This window comes from Lagenorhynchus albirostris, chromosome 2 (assembly GCF_949774975.1).
Source record: "Lagenorhynchus albirostris chromosome 2, mLagAlb1.1, whole genome shotgun sequence".
Classification (NCBI taxonomy): domain Eukaryota; kingdom Metazoa; phylum Chordata; class Mammalia; order Artiodactyla; family Delphinidae; genus Lagenorhynchus; species Lagenorhynchus albirostris.
Window position 1 is genome coordinate 157,978,526 of NC_083096.1, and position 21,475 is coordinate 158,000,000.

The window sequence follows — 21,475 nt, forward strand, 5'->3', positions numbered from 1 at the left end:
TTGTCATCCCTCCCCCTTTCTCCTTTCATGGGTGGTCTTAGTTTCTCAAGGAGATTATGAGAAGACATAACTTTGTAACTAAGTATTACAAAGATAAACCCTGCCATATTCTGAGAATATGGGTTGGGATGTTACTGAGAATTGGGTTGGGATGTATCATTCAGCTCCACTGGCTTTGCTACCGCAGAAAGGTACTGTCTTTCCTCCAGTAGGATTTTTGTTAGTGACCATAATAGTTTTGTTTTTGGCTGCATTGAGTCTTCAATGTCACATGCAGGCTTTCTCTAGTTGCAGTGAGTGGGGGCTACTCTTCATTGCAGTGTGCGGGTTTCTCATTGTGGTGGCTTCTCCTGTTGCAGAGCACGGACTCTAGGTGCTTGGGCTTCAGTAGTTGCAGCACGCGGGCTCAGTAGTTGCGGCACACGGGCCCTAGAGGCGCGCGGGCTTCAGTAGTTGCAGCGCGTGGGCTCAGTAGTTGTGGTGCGCAGGCTCTAGGGTGTGAGGGCTTCAGTAGTTGTGGCTCGCGGGCTCTAGAGCGCAGGCTCAGTAGTTGTGGTGCATGGGCATGTGGGATCTTCCTGGACCAGGGATCAAACCCGTGTTCCCTGCATTGGCAGGTAGATTCTTAACCACTGCACTACCAGGAAAGTCCCTTGTTTTATTTTAATACCTTTGTGTCTCAAATATAAATACGTTGAAAGCTGAAATTTTGTGAGTCATTTTTTAATATTAAGTAGGCACTAGTGTACCATGTGTCTTACCAAGGAGGGCTCCTACCTGGTCTGTGGTGATACTGCCTGGATAAGCATGAACATCCTGTGTGTGCCCTGCAGGCTCCTACTCAAAACAGAATAGCTCATGAGGGAGGATATTTTTTGTCATTTTGAATTATGGTATTAATCACTGGGGCTGGCTTGCCGTATTTGTAGCCCCAGAGTGGAGGTGGGGAAGAAGGAGAGAGGAGGAAGAGGGAGAAAGAGGGAGAGAGAAATGAAGAGATGGAGAAAAAGAATGTGAATAGAAACCTTTCCTCATTCTGAATAAAGCTTCCTTGAAGAAAAAACAGGTGTATCCATCTGGGGCATGATTTATGACTTATGGTTTGTTCACAATTGGATTAGTTTTTATGATTTCTGTCAAGTGCCAGAAAAAATTGTCCCAAGGAAATTCCACCCAAGTCTCCCTGACCCTATACCATTTCTGAAAATTTTCAGTATTACTTCATAGTTTCTAAAGTAAAATAATTTGCTCTATATCTCCTTTTCCTATTTCTTTGAAAATAACTAAATAATAATAATAAACTTTCTTTAAAAATAAAAATCTGCCTGCCTTACTTAAAAATATTCCTATGTGTCTACTTCTGAGAATTTATTCTAAAGCAGTAATTCCTTAATAAAGAAGGAGCTTCACTTACAATGGTGAGCTGGTATTTATTTAATTAAAAAGTGGAAGCAGTCTATCTAATAAGGGGAAGGTGACATAGTGCAGCCATTAACAATACATTTTTGGCTGCATGAATGGCTCTTTTGTTACTCCTTTCTACTTTCCACTCCAGCTACACTGAATGGAATGTTTGGTCTTCTGTGGATACCATACTTTTTTTTTTTTTTTTTTTTAATCGGTACGCGGGCCTCTCACTGTTGTGGCCTCTCCCGTTGCGGAGCACAGGCTCCGGACGCGCAGGCTCAACGGCCATGGCTCACGGGCCCAGCCGCTCCATGGCATGTGGGATCTTCCCGCACCAGGGCACGAACCTGTGGCCCCTGCATCGGCAGGCGGACTCTCAACCACTGCGCCACCAGGGAAGCCCCTTTTTTTTTTTTTTTAATGGTTTATTTATTTATCGGCCACACTGTGCAGCTTGTGGGATCTTAGTTCCCTGACCAGGGATCAAACCTGTGCCTCCTGCAGTGGAAGCACAAAGTCCTAACCACTGGACCACTAGAGAATTCCCTAAACTGTATATGTTAAAGTGTACAATTTGATTATTTTTGACATATGTATATACCCATAAAACCATCACCACAAGAAAGATAATGAACATATCATTAACCCCCAAATTTTCTCCTGTCCCTTTGTAATGTCTTTCCTATTCCCTCCCTTATGCCTAGGCAACCACTGATCTGCTTTAGGTTATTATAGATTTTCTAGGGTTTTAATTTTTTTTTATTTTTTCCTTTATTTTTTCCTTTTTTTTCTAGGATTTTTAAATAAACAGAATCATATTTACATTATGTACTCTTTTTTTTTTAGAAATTTATTTTATTTATTTACTTTTGGCTGCTTTGGGTCTTCGTTGCTGCGCACAGGCTTCCTCTAGTTGCAGCGAGCGCGGGCTACTCTTCGTTGTGGTGCGCGGGCTTCTCATTGTGGTGGCTTCTCTTGTTGCAGAGCATGGGCTCTAGGTGTGCAGGCTTCGGTAGTTGTGGCACGTGGGCTCAGTAGTTGTGGCACGCGGGCTCAGTAGTTGTGGCACACGGGCTCAGTAGTTGTGGCTCACAGGCTTTAGAGCGCAGGCTTAGTAGTTGTGGCGCACGGGCTTAGTTGCTCTGCGGCATGTGGGATCTTTCCAGACCAGGGCTCGAACCCATGTCCCCTGCATTGGCAGGCGAATTCTTAACCACTGTGCCACCAGGGAAGCCCTATGTACTCTTCTTTTTAACAATTTTATTGAGGTATAATTTACATACCATAAAACCCATTCCTTTTAAGTGTACAATTCAGTGACTTTAGTAAATGTATAGAGTTGTATATCATAACCACAACCAGTTAGTTAACATTTCCATAACCCCCAAACTTCCCTGGTGCTCATTTGCCCAAAACTTCCCTTGTGCCATTCCTACTCCCTCCCCCAACCCCAGGTATCCCCTAATCTGCTGTCTCTGTAAATTTTGCCTTTTCTGGACTTTTCATGTGAATGGAACCATGCAACATGTAGTCTTTTGTGTCTGGCTTCTTTCACTTAGCATAATGTCTTGATGTTCATCCTTGTTGTAGTATGTGTCAGTAGTTGGTTCTTTTAATTACTGAATAGTGTTCCATTGTATGGACATGTCATAGTTTGTTTATCCGTTCACCTGTTGATGGACATTTGGGTTGTTTCCAGATTTTTTAAGCTGCTGTGAACATTTCTGTGGTCTTTGTTTGTACATATGTTTAAATTTCTCTTGGTCAAATACCTGGGAGTGGAATAGCTGGGTCTTATAGGTCTATATTTAATATTTTAAGAAATTGCCAAACTGTTTTCCAAATAGTTGTACCATTTTACATTCCCATTAGTAATGTATGAAAGTTCCAGTTGCTCTGCATTCTCACCATCACTTGGTATGGTGAGTCTTTCTCATTTTAGATATTGTAATAGGTGTGTAATAGTATCTCTTTTTTTTTTTTTTTAAGCTTTGCTTTTTAGTACTTTAATGCTTCTTTCATTATTCCCTTGTGGTATCTCTATAGTGCCATTTTATTTTATTTATTTATTTTTTAACATCTTTATTGGAGTATAATTGCTTTACGGTTTTGTGTTAGTCCCTACTGTATAACAAAGTGAATCAGCTATATGTATACATATATCCCCATATTCTCATTATGATTTTGATTTGCATTTCCCTAAATACTAATGATGTTGAACATCTTTTCATGTGCTTATTTGCCATCCATATGTTTTTGGTAAAGTGTTCATGTTTTCCCCCATTAAAAAAAATTGGGCTGTTTTCATATATATATATATATATATATATATACACACACACACATATATATTTTGCATGTAAGTCATTTATCAGATAAGGGATTTACAAATATTCTCTCTCAGTCTGTGACTTGCTTTTCATTCTGTAAGCAGTGTCTTTTTTTAAATTGAAATATAGTTGATTTACAATGTTGTGCCAATCTCTGCTTTACAGCAAAGTGACTCAGTTATACATATCTATCTATCTATCTATTTATAGATATAGATAGATAGATACATTCTTTTTTTAATATTCTTTTCCAGTATGGTTTATCCCAGGAGACTGGATATAGCTTCCTGTGCTATACAGTAGAACCTTGTTTATCCATTCTAAATGTAATAGTTTGCATCGCCAACCTCAAACTCCCAGTTCATCCCTCTCCCTCCGTGCCTTCCTCTTGGCAACCACAAGTCTGATCTCTATGTCTGTGAGTCTGTTTCTGTTTTATAGATAGGTTCATTTTTGCCATATTTTAGGTTCCACATGTAAGTGATATCATTTGGTGTTTGTCTTTCTCTTTCTGACTTGCTTCACTTAAGTATGAGAATCTCTAGTTGTATCCATGTTGCTACAAATGGCATGATTTTGTTCTTTTTATGGCTGAGTAGTATTCCATTGTATACATCTTCTTTATGCATTCATCTGTCAATGGACATTTTGTAAGCAGTGTCTTTTGAGGAGCAGATATTAATTTTGATGATGTCCAGTGTATCAGTTTCTTTTTATGGATCATGCTTTTGATATTGTATCTAAGAAAGAGTTCACCTAAGTTTTCTAAAGCTTTTATAGTTTTAGGTTTTAAATTTAGGTCTAGAATTTTTTTTGTGCACAGAGAGAGCTGTGGATGGGAGGGTTTTGTTTTGTTTTTTGGCATATGAGTATCAAATTGTGCTAGCACCGTATTTTTACCATCCATTTTCAAGCAAGTGAATTGCTTGTCACTTTTATTGAAAATCAGTTAACCATATGTTTATGAATCTATTTCTGGACACTCTTTGGTTCCACTGATTTATTTGTCTATATTGACATCAATACCACACTGTCTTGTTAGCTATAGCTTTGTAATAAGTCTTTAAATCAGATAATGTAAATCTTACAGTTTTGTTCTTTGTTATCAAAATTGTTTTGGCTCTTCTAAGTCCTTTATATTTCCGTATACATTTTAGAATCATCTTGTCAATTTCTTTTTAAAAAGCTTTCTGGGATTTTGATTGGGGTTATGTTAAGGCTGTAGATCAATCTGGGGAGAATTCATAGCCTTATAATAATAGTGAGTCTGTCTACTGATCCATGAACACAGTATATCTTTCCATTTGTTTAAGTCATCTTTAACTTCTCTCAGCAATGTGTTTCAGGGTACAGATTTTACGCATCTTTTGTCAGAATTATCCCTAAGTATTTCATTTTTGATACTATTATAATTGATATTTTTAAAAATTCAGTTTCTGTTTGTTGCTAGTATATAGCAATACAATTACTTATTGTATCTTAGGAAGATGTAACTATTATGGAAGGACACAGAGAGATGTAACATTGCTTGCTTAGAAGATGGAGGAAGGGGACCATTAGCCAAGAAGAGTACATGGCCTGTAGAAACTGGAAAAGGCTAAGAAATGGATTCTCTCCCTCCTTCTGATCAGACTGGCTAGGTTTTCTCAAAGACAATCTTTGGTTTCATTTCTTTTTCTCTATTGCTTTTCTATTTTATTGATTTCTGTCTAATTTTTATTGTTTCATTTCTGCTGTTTAATTTGGATTTCATTTGCTCTTTTCTAGTTTCTTAAGGTGTAATCTGAGGTTGTTGATTTGAGACTTGCTTCTTTTCTAACATGGGTATTTTAGTGCTATAAATTTCCCTCTAAGTATAGTTTTAGCCACATCCTACAGATTTTGATATTGTGTTTACAGTTTATTCAGATCAAAATACTTTTAAATTTCCCTTTTGACTACTTCTTTGACTTTTGGATTATTTAGAAGTATATTATGTAGTTTCCAAATGTTTTGGGGGATTTTCCAGATGTTATTGTATTATTGATTGGAAATTTAATGCCATTGTAGCCAGTGAACATTGTATGACTTGAATCCTTTTAAATTTATTGAGACCTGTTTCAATGCTGAGAATATGGTCTATCTTTGTGAATGTTCCAAGTGTACTTGAAAAGAATATGTATCCTATTATTGTTGGGCAAGTGTTATATAAATGTCAATTAGATCAAATTGGTTAGTGTTGTTCAGATCTTCTATATGCTTATTTTCTATTAATTTCTATCAGTTATTTAGAGAGGTGATGAAATACCACACTATATTTGTAGATATATGTTTCTCCTTAGTGTTAGATTAGCTTTTGCTTCATGTACTTTGAAGTTCTATTATTTGATGTATAAATGTTTAGGATTGTTTTGTCTTCTTGATGAACTAACCCCTTTATCGTGATAAAATTTATCCTGTTTATCTCTGGTAGTATTATTTGCTCTGAAATCTGTTTTGTCTGATATTAATATAGCCAGTCAGGCTTTCTTTGGTTAGTATTAGCAAGGTATATCATTTCCCATCCTTTTACCTTTAACCTATTTGTGTCTTTATATTTAAGGTGGCTTTCTTATAGGTTTCGTAGAGCTGGGTGTTGCTTTTTATCCAATCTGACAATCTCTGTCAATTACTTGGATTGTTTAGACCATTTAATGTGATTATTGATGTGATGGGATTCAAATCTACCTACTTAGTTTTCTGTTTGTCCCATGTGTTCTTTGTTCATTTATCCCTATTTTTATGCTTTTCTTTGAATTAATTATTTTTCATTCCATTTTACCTCTTTTTATTGACTTATCAGTTGTGATAGTTAAAAAATGACCCCCCGGGCTTCCCTGGTGCCTCAGTGGTTAAGAATCCACCCGCCAATGCAGGGTACACAGGTTCAAGCCCTGGTTCGGGAAGATCCCACATGCCACAGAGCAACTAAGGTCGTGCACCACAACTACTGAGCCTGTGCTCTAGAGCCCGCGAGCCACAGCTACTGAGCCCACGCGCCACAACTACTGAAGCCCATGCACCTAGATCCCATGCTCCACAACAAGAGAAGCTACCGCAATGAGAAGCCCATGCACCAAAACGAAGAGTAGCCCCTGCTCGCCACAACTAGAGAAAGCCTGTGTGCAGCAACACGAAGACCCAACACAGCCAAATTAATTAATTAACAAAACAAAACAAAAAAATGACCCCCCGCCCCTCACCCCAAGGATGTCACTTTCCTAATCCCAGGAACCTGTGAATATGTCACATTACATGGCAAAGAGGTATTAGGGTTGCAGATAGAATTAAGGTTTTCAAACAGCTGACTCTGAAATAGGGAGATTATCATATTTTCTGAGTAGGCCCATTTTAGTCACAAGGGTCCTTCTTCTAAAAGTAGAAGAGGAAGATGTGTAGAGGACACAGAGAAATGTAGCATTACTTGCTTTGAAGATGGAGGAAAGGGACCTTGAGCCAAGGAGAGTGCCTGGCCTCTGGAAACCGGAAAAGGCTAGGAAGTGGATTCTGTCCTAAAGCCTCCGAAAAGGAGCACATCCCTGCCAGCCACTTGGTATAGCCCGGTGAGGTCTGTATTTGTTGGGTTTCTCGCTTATAGAACTCTAAGATGATAAAGTTGTGTGGTCTAAGCTGCTAACGTGTGTGGTAACTTTTTACAGCAACAACAGAGAAATTAATACATAGTTATAATTCTTTACATCGTGTTACTGGTTGCTGTGAAGTTTGTAGCATGCATCTTTAGCTTATCAAGGCCTAACTTCAACTGATACTTTACTAGCTCGTGTATAGTGTAAAGACCCTACAACAGTACGCTTCCGTTCTCTCTTCCTGGCCTTTGTGCTATTGTCGTCATACATTTTACTTCTATATATGCTATAGCCTCCACAGTATATTGTTACTTTTTTTGCTTTAAACAGTCAATTATCTTTTAAAGAGATTTGAAAATAAGAAAAATATACACCTAGTTAGTTACTATTACTACCAGTGCTCTTCATTACTTTGTATAGATTCAGGTTTCCGTCTGGTATCAATTTTCTACGTCTTGAAGGACTTCCCTTATCATTTCAAGTAGTGTAGGTTTGTGGCAATAAATTCTTTCAACTTTTGTATATCTGAAAATTCAGTATTTCACTTTAGTCTTTGAAAAATATTTTCACTATTTAAGTAAATCTAAGTTGGCAGGGATTTTGGTTTTTTGTGGGGTTATTTTTTGTTGTTCTCTGTTCCTTTTTTTTTTTTTTTGCTTTCAGTACTTTAAAGATATTATATTATAGCAATCTCTTCTTGCTTGTGTTTATTGAGAAATCTGCTGTAATTTTTACATTTGTTCCTCTATGTATAGTGTGTCTTCTTTCTCTTGCTCCTGTTAAGATTTTCTCTTTATCAGTGTTTTAAGAAATTTGATTATATTACTACTTGTAGTTTTCTTTATGTTTCTTGTACTTGGAACTTGTTGAACTTCTAAAATCTGGGTTCAAATGTGGGTTTATAGTTTTTATCATATGTGGAAATTATTTCTTCAAATATTTTTCTGTACTTCCTTTTTAAAAAGAATTTTTTTTAATTTATTAATTTACTTTTGGCTGCGTTGGGTCTTTGTTGCCGCGTGTGGGCTTCATCTAGTTGCGGCGAGTGGGGGCTACTCTGTTGCAATGCGCGGGCTTCTCAACGTGGTGGCTTCTCTTCTTGTGGAGCACAGGTTCTAGGCGCATGGACTTCAGTAGTTGTGGCACACGGGCTCGGTAGTTGTGGCTCATGGGCTCTAGAGCGCAGGCTCAGTAGTTGTGGTGCATGGGCTTAGTTGCTCCACAGCATGTGGGATCTTCCTGGACCAGGAATTGAACCCGTGTCCCCTGCACTGGCAGGCGGATTCTTAACCACTGCGCCACCAGGGAAGTCCCTGTGCTTCCTTTCTTTGAGAACTCAATGAGAAGCATTTTGGCCCCTTGAATTTGTTCTACAATTTGCTGATGTTCTGTTCATTTCTTTCCAGTCTTTTTTTTTCTCTGTGTGTTTTGTTTTGAATAGTTTCTGTTGATATGTCTTTGAGTTTTCTTCTGCATTGTCTACTTTGCCATTAAATCTCTTACAGTGTATTTTTCACCTTAGACACTGTAATATTCATCTCCAGAAGCTTTATTTGGGTCTTTTAAAAATATATCTTCCATGTCTCTACTTAATATATGCAGTCTTTCCTAAAGCTTTTTGAACATATGGAATCCAATCATAATAATGATTTTAATATCCTTGTAGAAACGTGGAATTCACCTTAGATTTTTTTCCTGAAGCCCAAGATACATTTCAGCTTCATAAATATTAGATTCTTAATATTTTAAAATCCATCCCACAGGGGGAATTTCCAGTAATGGTGGAGAGTAAAGCAGTCTCTTGAACCTTCCCACAGATAATAATTATAAAATATGTAAAAAATATATTTAAATAAAGTGGAAAGTATCCAAAAGCAGAAAGAAGCTAGAGGAGAGTTTACTCTTGAAAAACAGTAACTGGAAATGATAAGAATTGTGAGTTTGCAGCTTTTTAAAATTTTTGCCTGAGGGCATTCATCAACCCCCATAGCAGAGGAAAGTGGCAGTGGAAAACCTCAGTTTTACTTTCTTATGGTGGCAAAGAACAGAGTTCAGGGTAAAAAAATTACCTGGAAACATAAGGGGAGGAGATCTTGAAAGTTAAAAAAATACAACACAGAAGAAGGTGAAACCCATAACCTGACTATAAACCCCACTAAAATCCCCTGGCTGAACCTCTAAACTACACCCACATGGAGAAATTCCAGAGGGCCTGGTGAAAAAGCATACAGAGATCAGAGAGGCAGAGTCCTGTCTTTGAAAGACAGAACCTAAACCAGGTGAGCTCTGTGAGTTGGCTGCTTTTTTTTAACTGAATTCATTACCCAGCCATGTGTAACTCAGGTGGCAGAAATCTGATGTCTTATTTACTTGAGGTATCAGAGGACAGACTCTAAGACTGAAAAATTAGGGAGTAATCTCAGTCAGAACAGGCCCTGAATGTGAGTATAATCTATGGCCAAATTCTTGGCCAATCACCAGATTCACAAGAAAACCTACAGGGGACCAGGCTGAAAAAAGTAGCTGCAAGAATTACAAAGAGGGACTTCCCTGGTGGCGCAGTGGTTGAGAGTCCGCCTGCCAATGCAGGGGATGCGGGTTCGTGCCCCGGTCAGGGAGGATTCCACATGCCGCGGGCCCGTGAGCCATGGCCGCTGAGCCTGCGCGTCCGGAGCCTGTGTCCCGCAACGGGAGAGGCCACAGCAGTGAGAGGCCTGCGTACTGCCAAAAAAAAAGAATTACAAAGAGATATCAGTTGCTGCACATTGCAGGGGAAGCAAACTCTACAGATTAAATCCAGATAAGTTACTTGCCTGCTAGGAAAAATACAGTGGCATTGGTGTAAAGGTAGACTAAACCAGTGAAACAGAATAGACTCCAGAGAAAGACACACACAAATATGGCCAGCTGATGTATCCAGGCAATTCAGTGGGAAAGGATAATCTTTTCAATAAATGGTGCTGGAACAATTGGATTGTGATATGGAAAAACATGAACCTTGACCCTTACCTCATACAATACAGAAAAACTAGCTCAAAATGGATTGTAGGCCTAAATTTAAGAGCTAAAACTATAAAACTTGTAGAAGAAAACTGGAACACATTTTTGTGATCTTGTCAATAAATACATAAATAAATAAATAAGTCACTAACATTATGAAACATAAAAGTAAGAACTGATAAATTGGAACTCATCAAAATTACAAGCTTTTGCTGTTTAAAAGACACCATTAAGAAAAATGAAAAGGCAAGCAACAGACTGGGAAAATGTATTTCCAAATTAAATACCTAACAGGACTTGTTTCTAGAATATATAAAGAGCTCTTGTAACTCAGTTAGAAAATTAATAATGAAACAAAGGATTTCAACAGAGAGTCTACCAAAGAAGTTATACAGGTGTCCAGTAAGTACATGAAAAGGTGCTCAACATCACTCACCATTAGAAAAATGCAAATTAAAATGGCTAAAAAGAGTTATAACAAATTCTGGCAAGGTTATAGAACAACTGGAATGCTCACACTGGTGGTGGGACTATATAATGGCACAACTTTGGAAAATTGTTTGGCAGTTTTTTAAAAAGTTAAAGGTACATCTTCCATATGACCAAGCATTCTACTTATAGATATTTAATCAAGAGAAATGAAAGGATATGTTCATACAGAGACTTGTAGAGGAATATCTATAGCAGCTCAATTTGTCATAGCCAAAAACTGGAATCACCTCAAATGTCCATCATTGCTGAACGAATAAATGTATTTGTATATTCAAATATATTGTATATTTGTTTATTTTATTTGTATAAATATATTTGTATATTCACTTGTAGCATTCAGTAGAATGTTACTCAGCAATTGTAAGGAAAGAACTGTTGGTACACACCGTAACAGATTAATAGCAAAATAATTTTGCTGAGTGAAAGAAGCCAGACCAACAAAAAAAGTGTGTACTTTGTGATTCCACTTATAAAAAATTCTAGAAAATGGAAACTAATCTATAGTGACAAGAAACAGAGCAGCGGTTGTTTGGAGGTGAGAGTGGGGAGAAGTGACTACAGTGGAGCATGAGGAATCTTTGGGAGTGATGGATATGTTTATTGTTTTGATTGTGGTGATGGTTTCATAAGTGTACACATATGTCAAGTTTTATCAAATTGTATACTTTAAATATGTTCAGTTTACTATGTCAATTATATCTTAATAAAGTTGTAAAAAAATGGACAAAGATTTGAATAAACTTCAAAGAAAATATATATCTGGCCAATAAACATATGAGAAAAATTTCGACCTCATTAGTCATCAGGAAAGTATAAGTTAAATCTCAGTGAGATACCATGAGAATGACAAAAAAAAGAAAACAGAAAAAAGACCAAGAATACTAAGTATTGGTGAACTTGTGGCACAACTGGAGCTCTCATACATTGCTTGTGGAAATACAAAATGGTACAGCAGCTTCTTTGGACAATAGTTAACTGATTCTTATAAAGTTAAACATATATGTAATTAGCAATAAATATTTCTAAGAATTTACCCAAGATAAATTAAAATATGTTTACAGAAACATTTTGTATTCTAACATTTATAGCAGCTTTATTTATAAGAGCTGAGAACTGAAAACAAATCTCCATCAGTAGATGAATGGATAAAGAAATTTTGGTATATCTCTATAATGGTATACTACTCGGTAATAACAAGGAGTGAACTATTGATATACTGATATGAATCTTAAAAATGTTATGTTGAGTGAAAGCAGCCAGAAACAAAAATAGTTTGTATATGATTCATTTTATATGAAGTACAAAAAATGCCCAAACTAACTAATGGTGACAGAAAACAAATCAGTGGTTGTCTGGGCCTGGGGCTGGAGGCAGGAATTTACTGCAAAGGGGCATGAACCAACTGTTTTTTTTAATATAGTTGACATACAGTATTATGTTAGTTTTGGGTGTATTACATAGTGATTTGACATTTGCATGCTTTATGAAACGATATGTCTAGTGACAGACTGTCCCCATACAAAGTTATTACAATAGTATTGATCATATTCCTTATGCTTTATATTACATCCCCATGGCTTATTTATTTTATAACTGGAGGTTTGTACCTCTTGATCCCTTTCACCCTTTTCACCCCCACCCCTCAACCCACTTCCCTCTGGCAACCATATGTTTGTTCTCTGTATCTGTGAGTCTTTGTTTTGTTTGTTTATCTGTTTGTTTTTTAGATTCCACATATAAATGAGGTCACATGATACTTACCTTTCTCTGTCTGATGTATTTCACTTAGTGTAATACCCTCTAGATGTATCCATGTTATCACAAATGGCAAGATGTCATTTTTTATGGCCGAGTAATATTTCGTTGTATATATAATACCACTTCTTCATTCATTCATTCATCTATCAATGAACATTTAGGTTGCTATCATAACTTGGCTATTGTAAGGAATGCTGCTGTGAACATTGGTTGCATATGTCTTTTCAAATTAGTGGGGTTTTTTTAACATCTTTATTGGAATATAATTGCTTTACAATGTTGTGTTAGTTGTTGCTGTATAACAAAGTGAATCAGCTATATGTATACATATATCCCCATATCTCCTCCCTCTTGCGTCTCCCTCCCACCCTCCCTATCCCACCCCTCTAGGTGGACACAAAGCATGGAGCTGATCTCCCTGTGCTATGCGGCTGCTTCCCACTAGCTATCTATTTTACATTTGGTAGTGTATACATGTCCATGCCACTCTCTCACTTCGTCCCAACTTACCCTTTCCCCTCCCTGTGTCCTCAAGTCCGTTCTCTACGTCTGCATCTTTATTCCTGTCCTGCACCTAGGTTCTTCAGAACCTTTTTTTTTTTTTTCAGATTCTATATGTATGTGTTAGCATTTGGTATTTGTTTTTCTCTTTCTGACTTACTTCACTCTGTATGACAGTCTCTGGGTCCATCCACCTCACTACAAATAACTCAATTTCGTTTCTTTTTATGGCTGAGTAATATTCCATTGTATATATGTGCCACATCTTCTTTATCCATTCATCTGTCGTTGGATACTTAGGTTGCTTCCATGTCCTGGCTATTGTAAATAGAGCTGCAATGAACATTGTGGTACATGACTCTTTTTGAATTATGGTTTTCTCAGGGTATATGCCCAGTAGTGGGATTGCTGGGTCGTATGGTAGTTCTGTTTTTAGTTTTTTAAGGAACCTCCGTACTGTTCTCCATAGTGGCTGTATCAATTTACATTCCCTCCAAGAGTGCAAGAGGGTTCCCTTTTCTCCATACCCTCTCCAGCATTTATTGTTTGTAGATTTTTTGATGATGGCCATTCTGACCGGTGTGAGGTGATACCTCATTGTAGTTTTGATCTGCATTTCTCTAATGATTAATGATGTTGAGCATCCTTTCATGTGTTTGTTGGCACAAATTAGTGTTTTAATTTTCTTTGGGTAAATACACAGAAATGAAATTCCTGGATTATATGGCAGTTCTATTTTCAATTTTTTGAGGAACCTCCATACTGGTTTTCGTAGTGGCTGCACCAATTTACAATTCCACCAACAGTGCACAAAGATTCTCTTTTCTCCACATCCTCACCAACACCTGCTATTTGTTGTCTTTTTGATGATAGCCATTCTGACAGTTGTGAGGTGGTATCTCATTGCAGTTTGATTTGCATTTCTCTGATGATTAGTGATGTTGAGCCTCTTTTCATGTGTCTGTTGGCCATCTGTATGTCTTTTTTGGAAAAAATGTCTATTCATGTCCTCTGTACATTTTTTTTTTTTTTTTTTTTTTGCGGTACGCGGGCCTCTCACTGTTGCAGCCTCTCCCGTTGCGGAGCACAGGCTCCAGACGCACAGGCTCAGCGGCCATGGCTCACGGGCCCAGCCGCTCCGCGGCACATGGGATCCTCCCGGACCAGGGCACGAACCCGTGTCCCCTGCATCGGCAGGTGGACTCTCAACCACTGCACCACCAGGGAAGCCCTGTCCACTTTTTTTTTTTTTTTTTGCGGTACGCGGGCCTCTCCCTGCCGTGGCCCTTCCCGCCGCAGAGCACAGGCTCTGGACGCGCAGTCTCAGCGACCGTGGCTCACGGGCCCAGCCGCTCCACGGCATGTGGTATCCTCCCGGACCGGGGCACGAACCCACGTCCCCTACATCGGCAGGCGGACCCCCAACCACTGCACCACCAGGGAAGCCCCCTGTACACTTTTTAATTGGATTTTTTTTCTATATTGAGTTGTATGAGTTCTTTGTATATTTTGGGTAGTAAACCCCTTATCAGATATATCATTTGCAAATATTTTCTACCATTCAGTAGGCTGCCTTTTCATTTTGTTGATAGTTTCCTTTACTGTGCAAAAGCTTTTTAGTTTGATGTCGTCCTATTTGTTTATTTTTGCTTTTGTTTCCCTTGCCTGAGGAGACATATCCAAAAAAAAAATCAATATTAATATTATGTTAAGACTGATGTCAATATATACACTACCATGTGTAAAATAGATAGCTATTGGAACCTGCTGTATAGCACAGAGAGCTCAGCTCAGTGCTCTGTGGTGACCTAGATGAGTGGGATGAGGGGATGGGAGGAAAGTCCAAGAGGGAGGAGATATATATATATATATATATATATATATATATATATATATATATCTCTGATTCACTTTGTTGTACAGCAGAAACTTACACAACATTGTAAACCAACTATACCCCAATTAAAAAAAAAAAAAGACTGAGGTCAGATAGCTGACTGCCTGTGTTTTCTTCAGGGAGTTTTATGGTTTCAGGTATTACATTTAAGTCTTTAATCCATTTTGAGTTTAATTTTATATGTGGTGTGATTAAGTAGTCCAGTTTCATTCTTTTGTGTTTAGCTGTCCAGTTCTCCCAACACCATTTATTGAAAAGGCTGTCTTTTCCCCATTGTATATTCTTGCCTCCTTTGTTGTAGATTAATTGATCATATAAGCATGGGCTTTTTTCTGGGCTCTCTGTTCTGTTCCATTGATCTGTGTATCTGTTTTTGCACCAGTACCATATTGTTTTGATTATTGTAGCTTTGTGGTATAGTTTTAAGTCAGGGAGCATGATACCTCCAGCTTTGTTCTTCTTTCTCAAAATTGCTTTGGCTATCCAGGGTCTTTGTGTTTCTGTACAAATACTAGAATTATTTGTTCTAGTTCTATGAAAAATGAATGTTTTTTGTTTTGTTCTGTTTTTGATAAGGATTGCATTGAATCTGTAGATTGTTCTGGGTAGTATGGTTATTTTAACAATATTAATTCTTCCAGTCCATGAGCATGGGATATCTTTACATTTGTTTGTCATCTTCAGTTTCTTTCATCAATGTCTTTTTTTTTTTTTTTTGGCCACACCATGCTGCATGTGGGATCTTAGTTGCCTGATCAGGGATCGAACCCACGCCCCCTACACTGGAAGTGCAGAATCTTAACCACTGAATCGCCAGGGAATTCCTATCAATGTCTTTTTTTTATCCTCATAATATTTATTTATTATTGAGGTATAGTTGATGTACAGTATTGTATAAATTTCAGGTGATTCACAATTTTTAAAGGTTATACTCCATTTATAGTTATTATAAAATATTGACTATATTCCCTGTGTTGTACAATATATCCTTGTAGCTTATTTATTTTATACATAGAATACATAGAATTTTGAACCTCTTTATCCCCTACCCCTATCTTGCTCCTCCCCCATTCCCTCTCCCCACTGGTAACCACTAGTTTGTTCTCTATATCTATGAGACTTTATTTTTTGTTATATTCACTAGTTTGTTTTATTTTTTAGATTCCACATAAACTTATAAGTGATATCATACAATATTTGCCTTTCTCTGTCTGACTTATTTCACTTAGCATAATACCGTCCAAGTCTGTCCATGTTGTTGCAGATGGCAAAATTTCATTCTTTTTTATGGCTGAGTAGTATTCCATTGTATATATATACCGCATCTTCTTTATCTGTTCATCTGTTGATGGACGCTTGCTTCCATGTCTTGGCCATTGTAAATAATGCTGCATTGAACATTTCAAATTTGTTTTTGTTTTTATGGATATATACCCAGGAGTGGAATTGCTGGGTATGGAAATTCTATTTTTAGTTCTTTGAGAAACCTCCATACTGTTTTATACAGTGGTAGCCCCAGTTTACCTTCCCACCAACAGTGTACGAGGGCTCCCTTTTCTCTTTCGTCAATGTCTTACAGTTTTCAGAGTATAAGTCTTTTACTTCTTTGGTTATATTTATTCCTAGGTATTACATTATTTTTGATGCAATTGTAAATGAGATTGTTTCCTTAATTTATCTTTCTGATAGATCATTATGAGTGTATAGAAATGCACCAGATTTCTCTATATTAATTTTGAATCCTGCAACTTTACTGAATTCATTTATTAGTTCTAATAGTTTTTTGGTAGCATCTTTAGGATTTTCTATGTATAGTGTCATATCATCTGCAAACAGTGACAGTTTTACTTCTTTTCCAGTTTGGATTCCTTTGATTTCCTTTTGTTGTCAGATTGCTGTGGCTAGGACTTCCAGTGCTATGTTGAATAAAAGTAGTGTGAGTGGGCACCCTTGTCTTTTGTTGAGTATGATGTTGGCTGTGGGTTTGTTATATATGGCCTTTACTATGTTGAGGTATGTTCTGTCTATAGCCAGTTTTAGAGAGTTTTTGTCATAAATGGATGTTGAATTTTTGTCAGAAGCTTTTTCTGCATCTATTGAGAGATCATATGATTTTTAGTCTTCAGTTTGTTAATGTGGTATATCACATTGATTGGTTTGTGGATATTGAATCATCTTTGCATTGTGGGATAAATCCCACTTGCTCATGGTGTATGATCCTTTTCATGTAATGTTGAATTTGGTACGCTAGTACTTTGTTGAGAATTTTTGCATCTATGTTCATCAGTGATATTGGTCTGTAATTTTCTTTTTTTGTGTGGTGGCTTTGTCTGTTTTTGATATCAGGCTGACACTGGCCTTCTAGAATGAGTTCAAAAATGTTCCTTTCTCTTCAATTTTTGGGAATATTTTGAGAAGGATACATGTTACTTCTTCTTTAAATGTTTTGTAGAATTCACCTGTGAAACTGTCTGGTCCTGGACTTTTGTTCACTGGGAGTTTTTTAAATTACTGATTTAATAATTTCATTACTGGAAATTAGTCTATGGCATGAACCAATTTTTGTGGCTGATAGAAATATTCTCTCTCGATTGTGGTTACATGGGTGTATACACTTGTCAAAACTCATTGACCTATACACTTTAAATGTGTGCAGTTTATTTTGTGTATTATACTTCAATTAGTTGATTTAAAAAAATCCATACAACCACCCTGTTTAACCACTCATCATTTCTCATTTGGATGAATGCAGTAACCTCCTAAAGGGTATTCCTGCTGTTGTCTCACTCCTTCAAACCCATACACTGTGCAACAACCTGAATGATTCATTTAAAACAAAAACTGACCTACCTTGTCACTTCCCTGTATATAACCCTTTAATTGTCATCATCACCTGGCTTCTTAAAGTAGCATCTAATGTCTTCTTTAGTCTGACCCCTCACTGTCTTCCCAGCTCATCTTCTATTACTCCCTTCCTCTCACTTTGCTTATGACTCATTTCCCAACACTAGCCATGTTAATCTCATTTCTTGTGCTTATACTCATCTCTTCCCTCAGCCTCTTCCCTAGTTTACCCTTTAAAATGCATCTCAGGACTCTCCACCTCCAGAAGGTCTTTATTTACTCATTTAAACTATCCTTCTTCACATGCTTCCTCTCTCCAAGAAAGAGAAGTACTCCAATTATGTTTCTTTGCTTCAGTCATGGCTCTTATAGGTATATTTACCATTTTGGCTTATTACGTTTCTAGTCCTTTCTTCCCCACTAGATTGTGTGCTTGTTGAGCACAGTGATTATGTTTTTGGATCCACAGGCCTGTTTTATAATAGTTGCTTAATACATATTTGTAAAAAGATTGAATATAAATATTAAGTAAGAAAAGAAGGTAAAAGTATACATAGTGTAATTATTACTACTTTGTTTTGAGCAAAACTCTTCGCATAGAAAAAAAATACTGGGAAGATTTATATCAACATTTTAACACCACTTTGGGTGATAAGATTAGTTTCTTTAATATTTTTGACAGTTTTGCATTTTTCAAAAAAAAATTTAACATGCAGTTATTTCATGAGACATGACCTAAAAAACTGGCTGTATAACTTTTGCCTATTCAAATGAATTTTTGCATTTCTCTAGGTCCACAACACAGATACAATTTCTAATCCCTTAACCACAGATCTGACTGCGAAGATTCCTGGTTGGTCAAATGTATCAGTTCAACCTGAGGCATCAGAGGACCCGGGTGCTACTCCTAGCATTCAGCAAGTAACAATCCCTGGGAAAATCCTGATTGCTACCCCTCTGCCAGTGGCTCCTTCCTACAGTTATGCCACCCCTACCCCTCAGGCCTCTTTCCAGAGCACCTCAGCACCATACCCAGGTGAGGCCCTTTTCTTCTGTCCTTGGAGATAGGATGGGGAAATAGAGATTTTGATCAAAGTGTTCCCTGTTCGTGGAAAGAAAGGAGGGAGGCATGACTTTTAAATACTGTAGGTTAAAAAAATAATAATCCTGTTAATGTCCCTGTAATCATAGGACTTGGTCTCTCAATCCTTTTTTCAATAAGCTCCAGCCTATGGGTATTTTGAGGCTCTTTCCAGAGCCAAATTCCACTGTACCTAGATTCAATTAAGTAATGTTCAAGGAGCCAAGCAAGCAGAGGCCACTGGGAAGAAAGAGTCGGATCTGTATAACTGTTTGCCTTCTGAATGGGTGGTTGTGGGTCAGATATTTGTGTCTGTGATTTCGATAGCATCTTTATTTTTATTTTTTAAATGTTTATTTATTTAGGCCGTGCCATGTGGCTTATGGGATCTTAGTTCCTTGGCCAGGGATCAAACTGGGGCCACAGCAATGAAAGCACCGAGTCCTAACCACTGGAATGCCAGGGAATTCTGCATCTTTATTTTTTTTATTATTATTATTTTTTGCATTTTTATTTTTAAAGCAACTCATAGGAAGGAGATTTATACAGAGTGTTGCCTTAACAACAAGTCTGCTTCATAAGTTCTGTTGTAAGGTATTAGGAGGAAATGCTTAATCAAGGGAACTAAGTTGATCTTTATCCCCTGAAAAAGTCAACAGGGTGAAGCAAAGCCAGTGAAAACGAATTTTTGCCAATTTTTAATTTCCTAAGGTTTCCTTCAGTGGTAATATAACATAAAATTTTAGTGTTTCAGTCCTGAGACACTAAAGTAATTTTTGTATTCAGGCAGAATGGTTGTAATTTTTGGCGTAATTGTGAAAGTTTTGGGCTATGCTGTATATATATAATTTTTTTAAATAAATTTATTTATTTATTTTTGGCTGTGTTGGGTCTTTGTTGCTGCATGCGGGCTTTCTCTAGTTGCGGTGAGCGGGGGCTACTCTTCATTGTGGTGCGCAGGCTTCTCATTGCAGTGGCTTCTCGTTGAAGAGCACAGGCTCTAGGCACACAGACTTCAGTAGTTGTGGCACGCAGGCTCAGTTGTTGTGGCTCGCGGGCTCTAGAGCTCAGGCTCAGTAGTTGTGGTGCACGGGCTTAGTTGCTCCGTGGCATGTGGGATCTTCCCGGACCAGGGCTCAAACCCGTGTCCCCTGCATTGGCAGGCGGATTCTTGACCACTGCGCCACCAGGGAAGCCCTGCGCTGTATTTTTGACCATTATACTTTCTCTAAGTATAGTGATTTCCTTCTTTCTTTCTTTTCTTTTTTTTGAAAGTTACTGCAGCAATTCTTATTCCACCTGCTGGAGTGTCTAAATGCTGAAGCTTCCATAATGGATGGTTTCATTTCTCCCCAAGTGCAGTGTTCCCAAGCAGACAGATAAATCTCAAATTTCATATTTGTCTAGGAAACCCTTTTCACCTTCCAGTCTTGGAATATGGGTGAACCAGCCAGTTGTTTGCTTTAAGCTCTCTAGTTCCTAGGTCTCATACCAAGTGAACAATTATTGTTAGAGAAATAAGATTTATATAATCAGTGGTTCTCAACAGCCTGTAAACATTTTTCGTTGTTACAACCGTGGAGGAGGGGTGCTACTGACATCTAGTGGGTAGAGAGACTAGGGATACTACTAAACATCTTACAGTGCACAGGACAATCTCCCCCCATCCCAACCCCAACACGCACAAAGAATTGGTCCAGAATGTCGTGGTGCAGAGAATTGGTCCAAAGAATTGGTTGTGCCATAGTTGAGAAGCTTTGACATGTATGGAATAGCTGGTGAAAAGCAGAAATATAGTATCTAGCTATTAGCTGATGGATGTTCCAAAAATGCTAAAGTAGTTCAGGAAGTAGATCAGTTCGAACTGAAGTGGTCTGGGAAGATTTTTTGGAGAGAAGCCTGGCTTTTAAGCTAGAAACAAAGTACTGTATTTATAATAAAGTAAGCACACACCCCAATTGAAGAAAAAAGCTTTAGCAAAGTCCCCAAGAGTAGACTTCTATGGAGCACAAGAGGGAAAATGAGTAAAACTAGAGGCAGAATCAGGTGGAAGGGTGAGATGATGTGATCAGATGATGATGGATCTCTGATGCCAGGTTAGGAATTTGGACTGAAACATGGTGTGGGAGTGGGGGTCTTAAGTAGGAGACTATCATGGTGGGTGAGTATTTTAGAAAAATTCATGGTGATGGGTGTTTTAGGGAGACAGAATGGATTAGAATGGGGAGAGCTAGCAGAGGGAAGACCAGTTAAGATTCTTGGAATTATCTAAGTCTATGGCTGTATCAATTGAAATGGAAAGAAAATTAAGGCTGGCCTTGCGGCCAACACTTGCCTTTTCCTCTAGGAACTTTATATATATATTTTATTAGAAAGTTATGTATCAGCATAAAGATGATCCTTGAAACAGAGTTGAACTCTGTTTATTGAATTCTGTGGAAAGTACTATATAAAGAGGGCTTAGGGAAAGATCATAGTTAAAATACAGTGGAGAAAAACTCAGAGGGAAAGGAAGAAAGTGGAATAATATGGTGTCATGATAACCATGAGTTTTAAGATG

At 37.7% G+C, this 21,475-nt stretch overlaps 1 protein-coding gene across 4 annotated transcripts in view; it reads left to right on the forward strand.

Moving 5' to 3' along the window:
- The window catches only part of KIAA0319L (KIAA0319 like), a 125,597-nt gene that overhangs the window by 66,080 nt on the left and 38,042 nt on the right, over positions 1-21,475 (forward strand). For all 4 annotated transcript variants that reach the window (XM_060140572.1, XM_060140574.1, XM_060140575.1 and 1 more), the window contains exon 4: positions 18,627-18,870. In XM_060140572.1, coding sequence (XP_059996555.1) covers positions 18,627-18,870 — 244 coding nt within the window. The remainder of the gene's footprint in view (positions 1-18,626; positions 18,871-21,475) is intronic.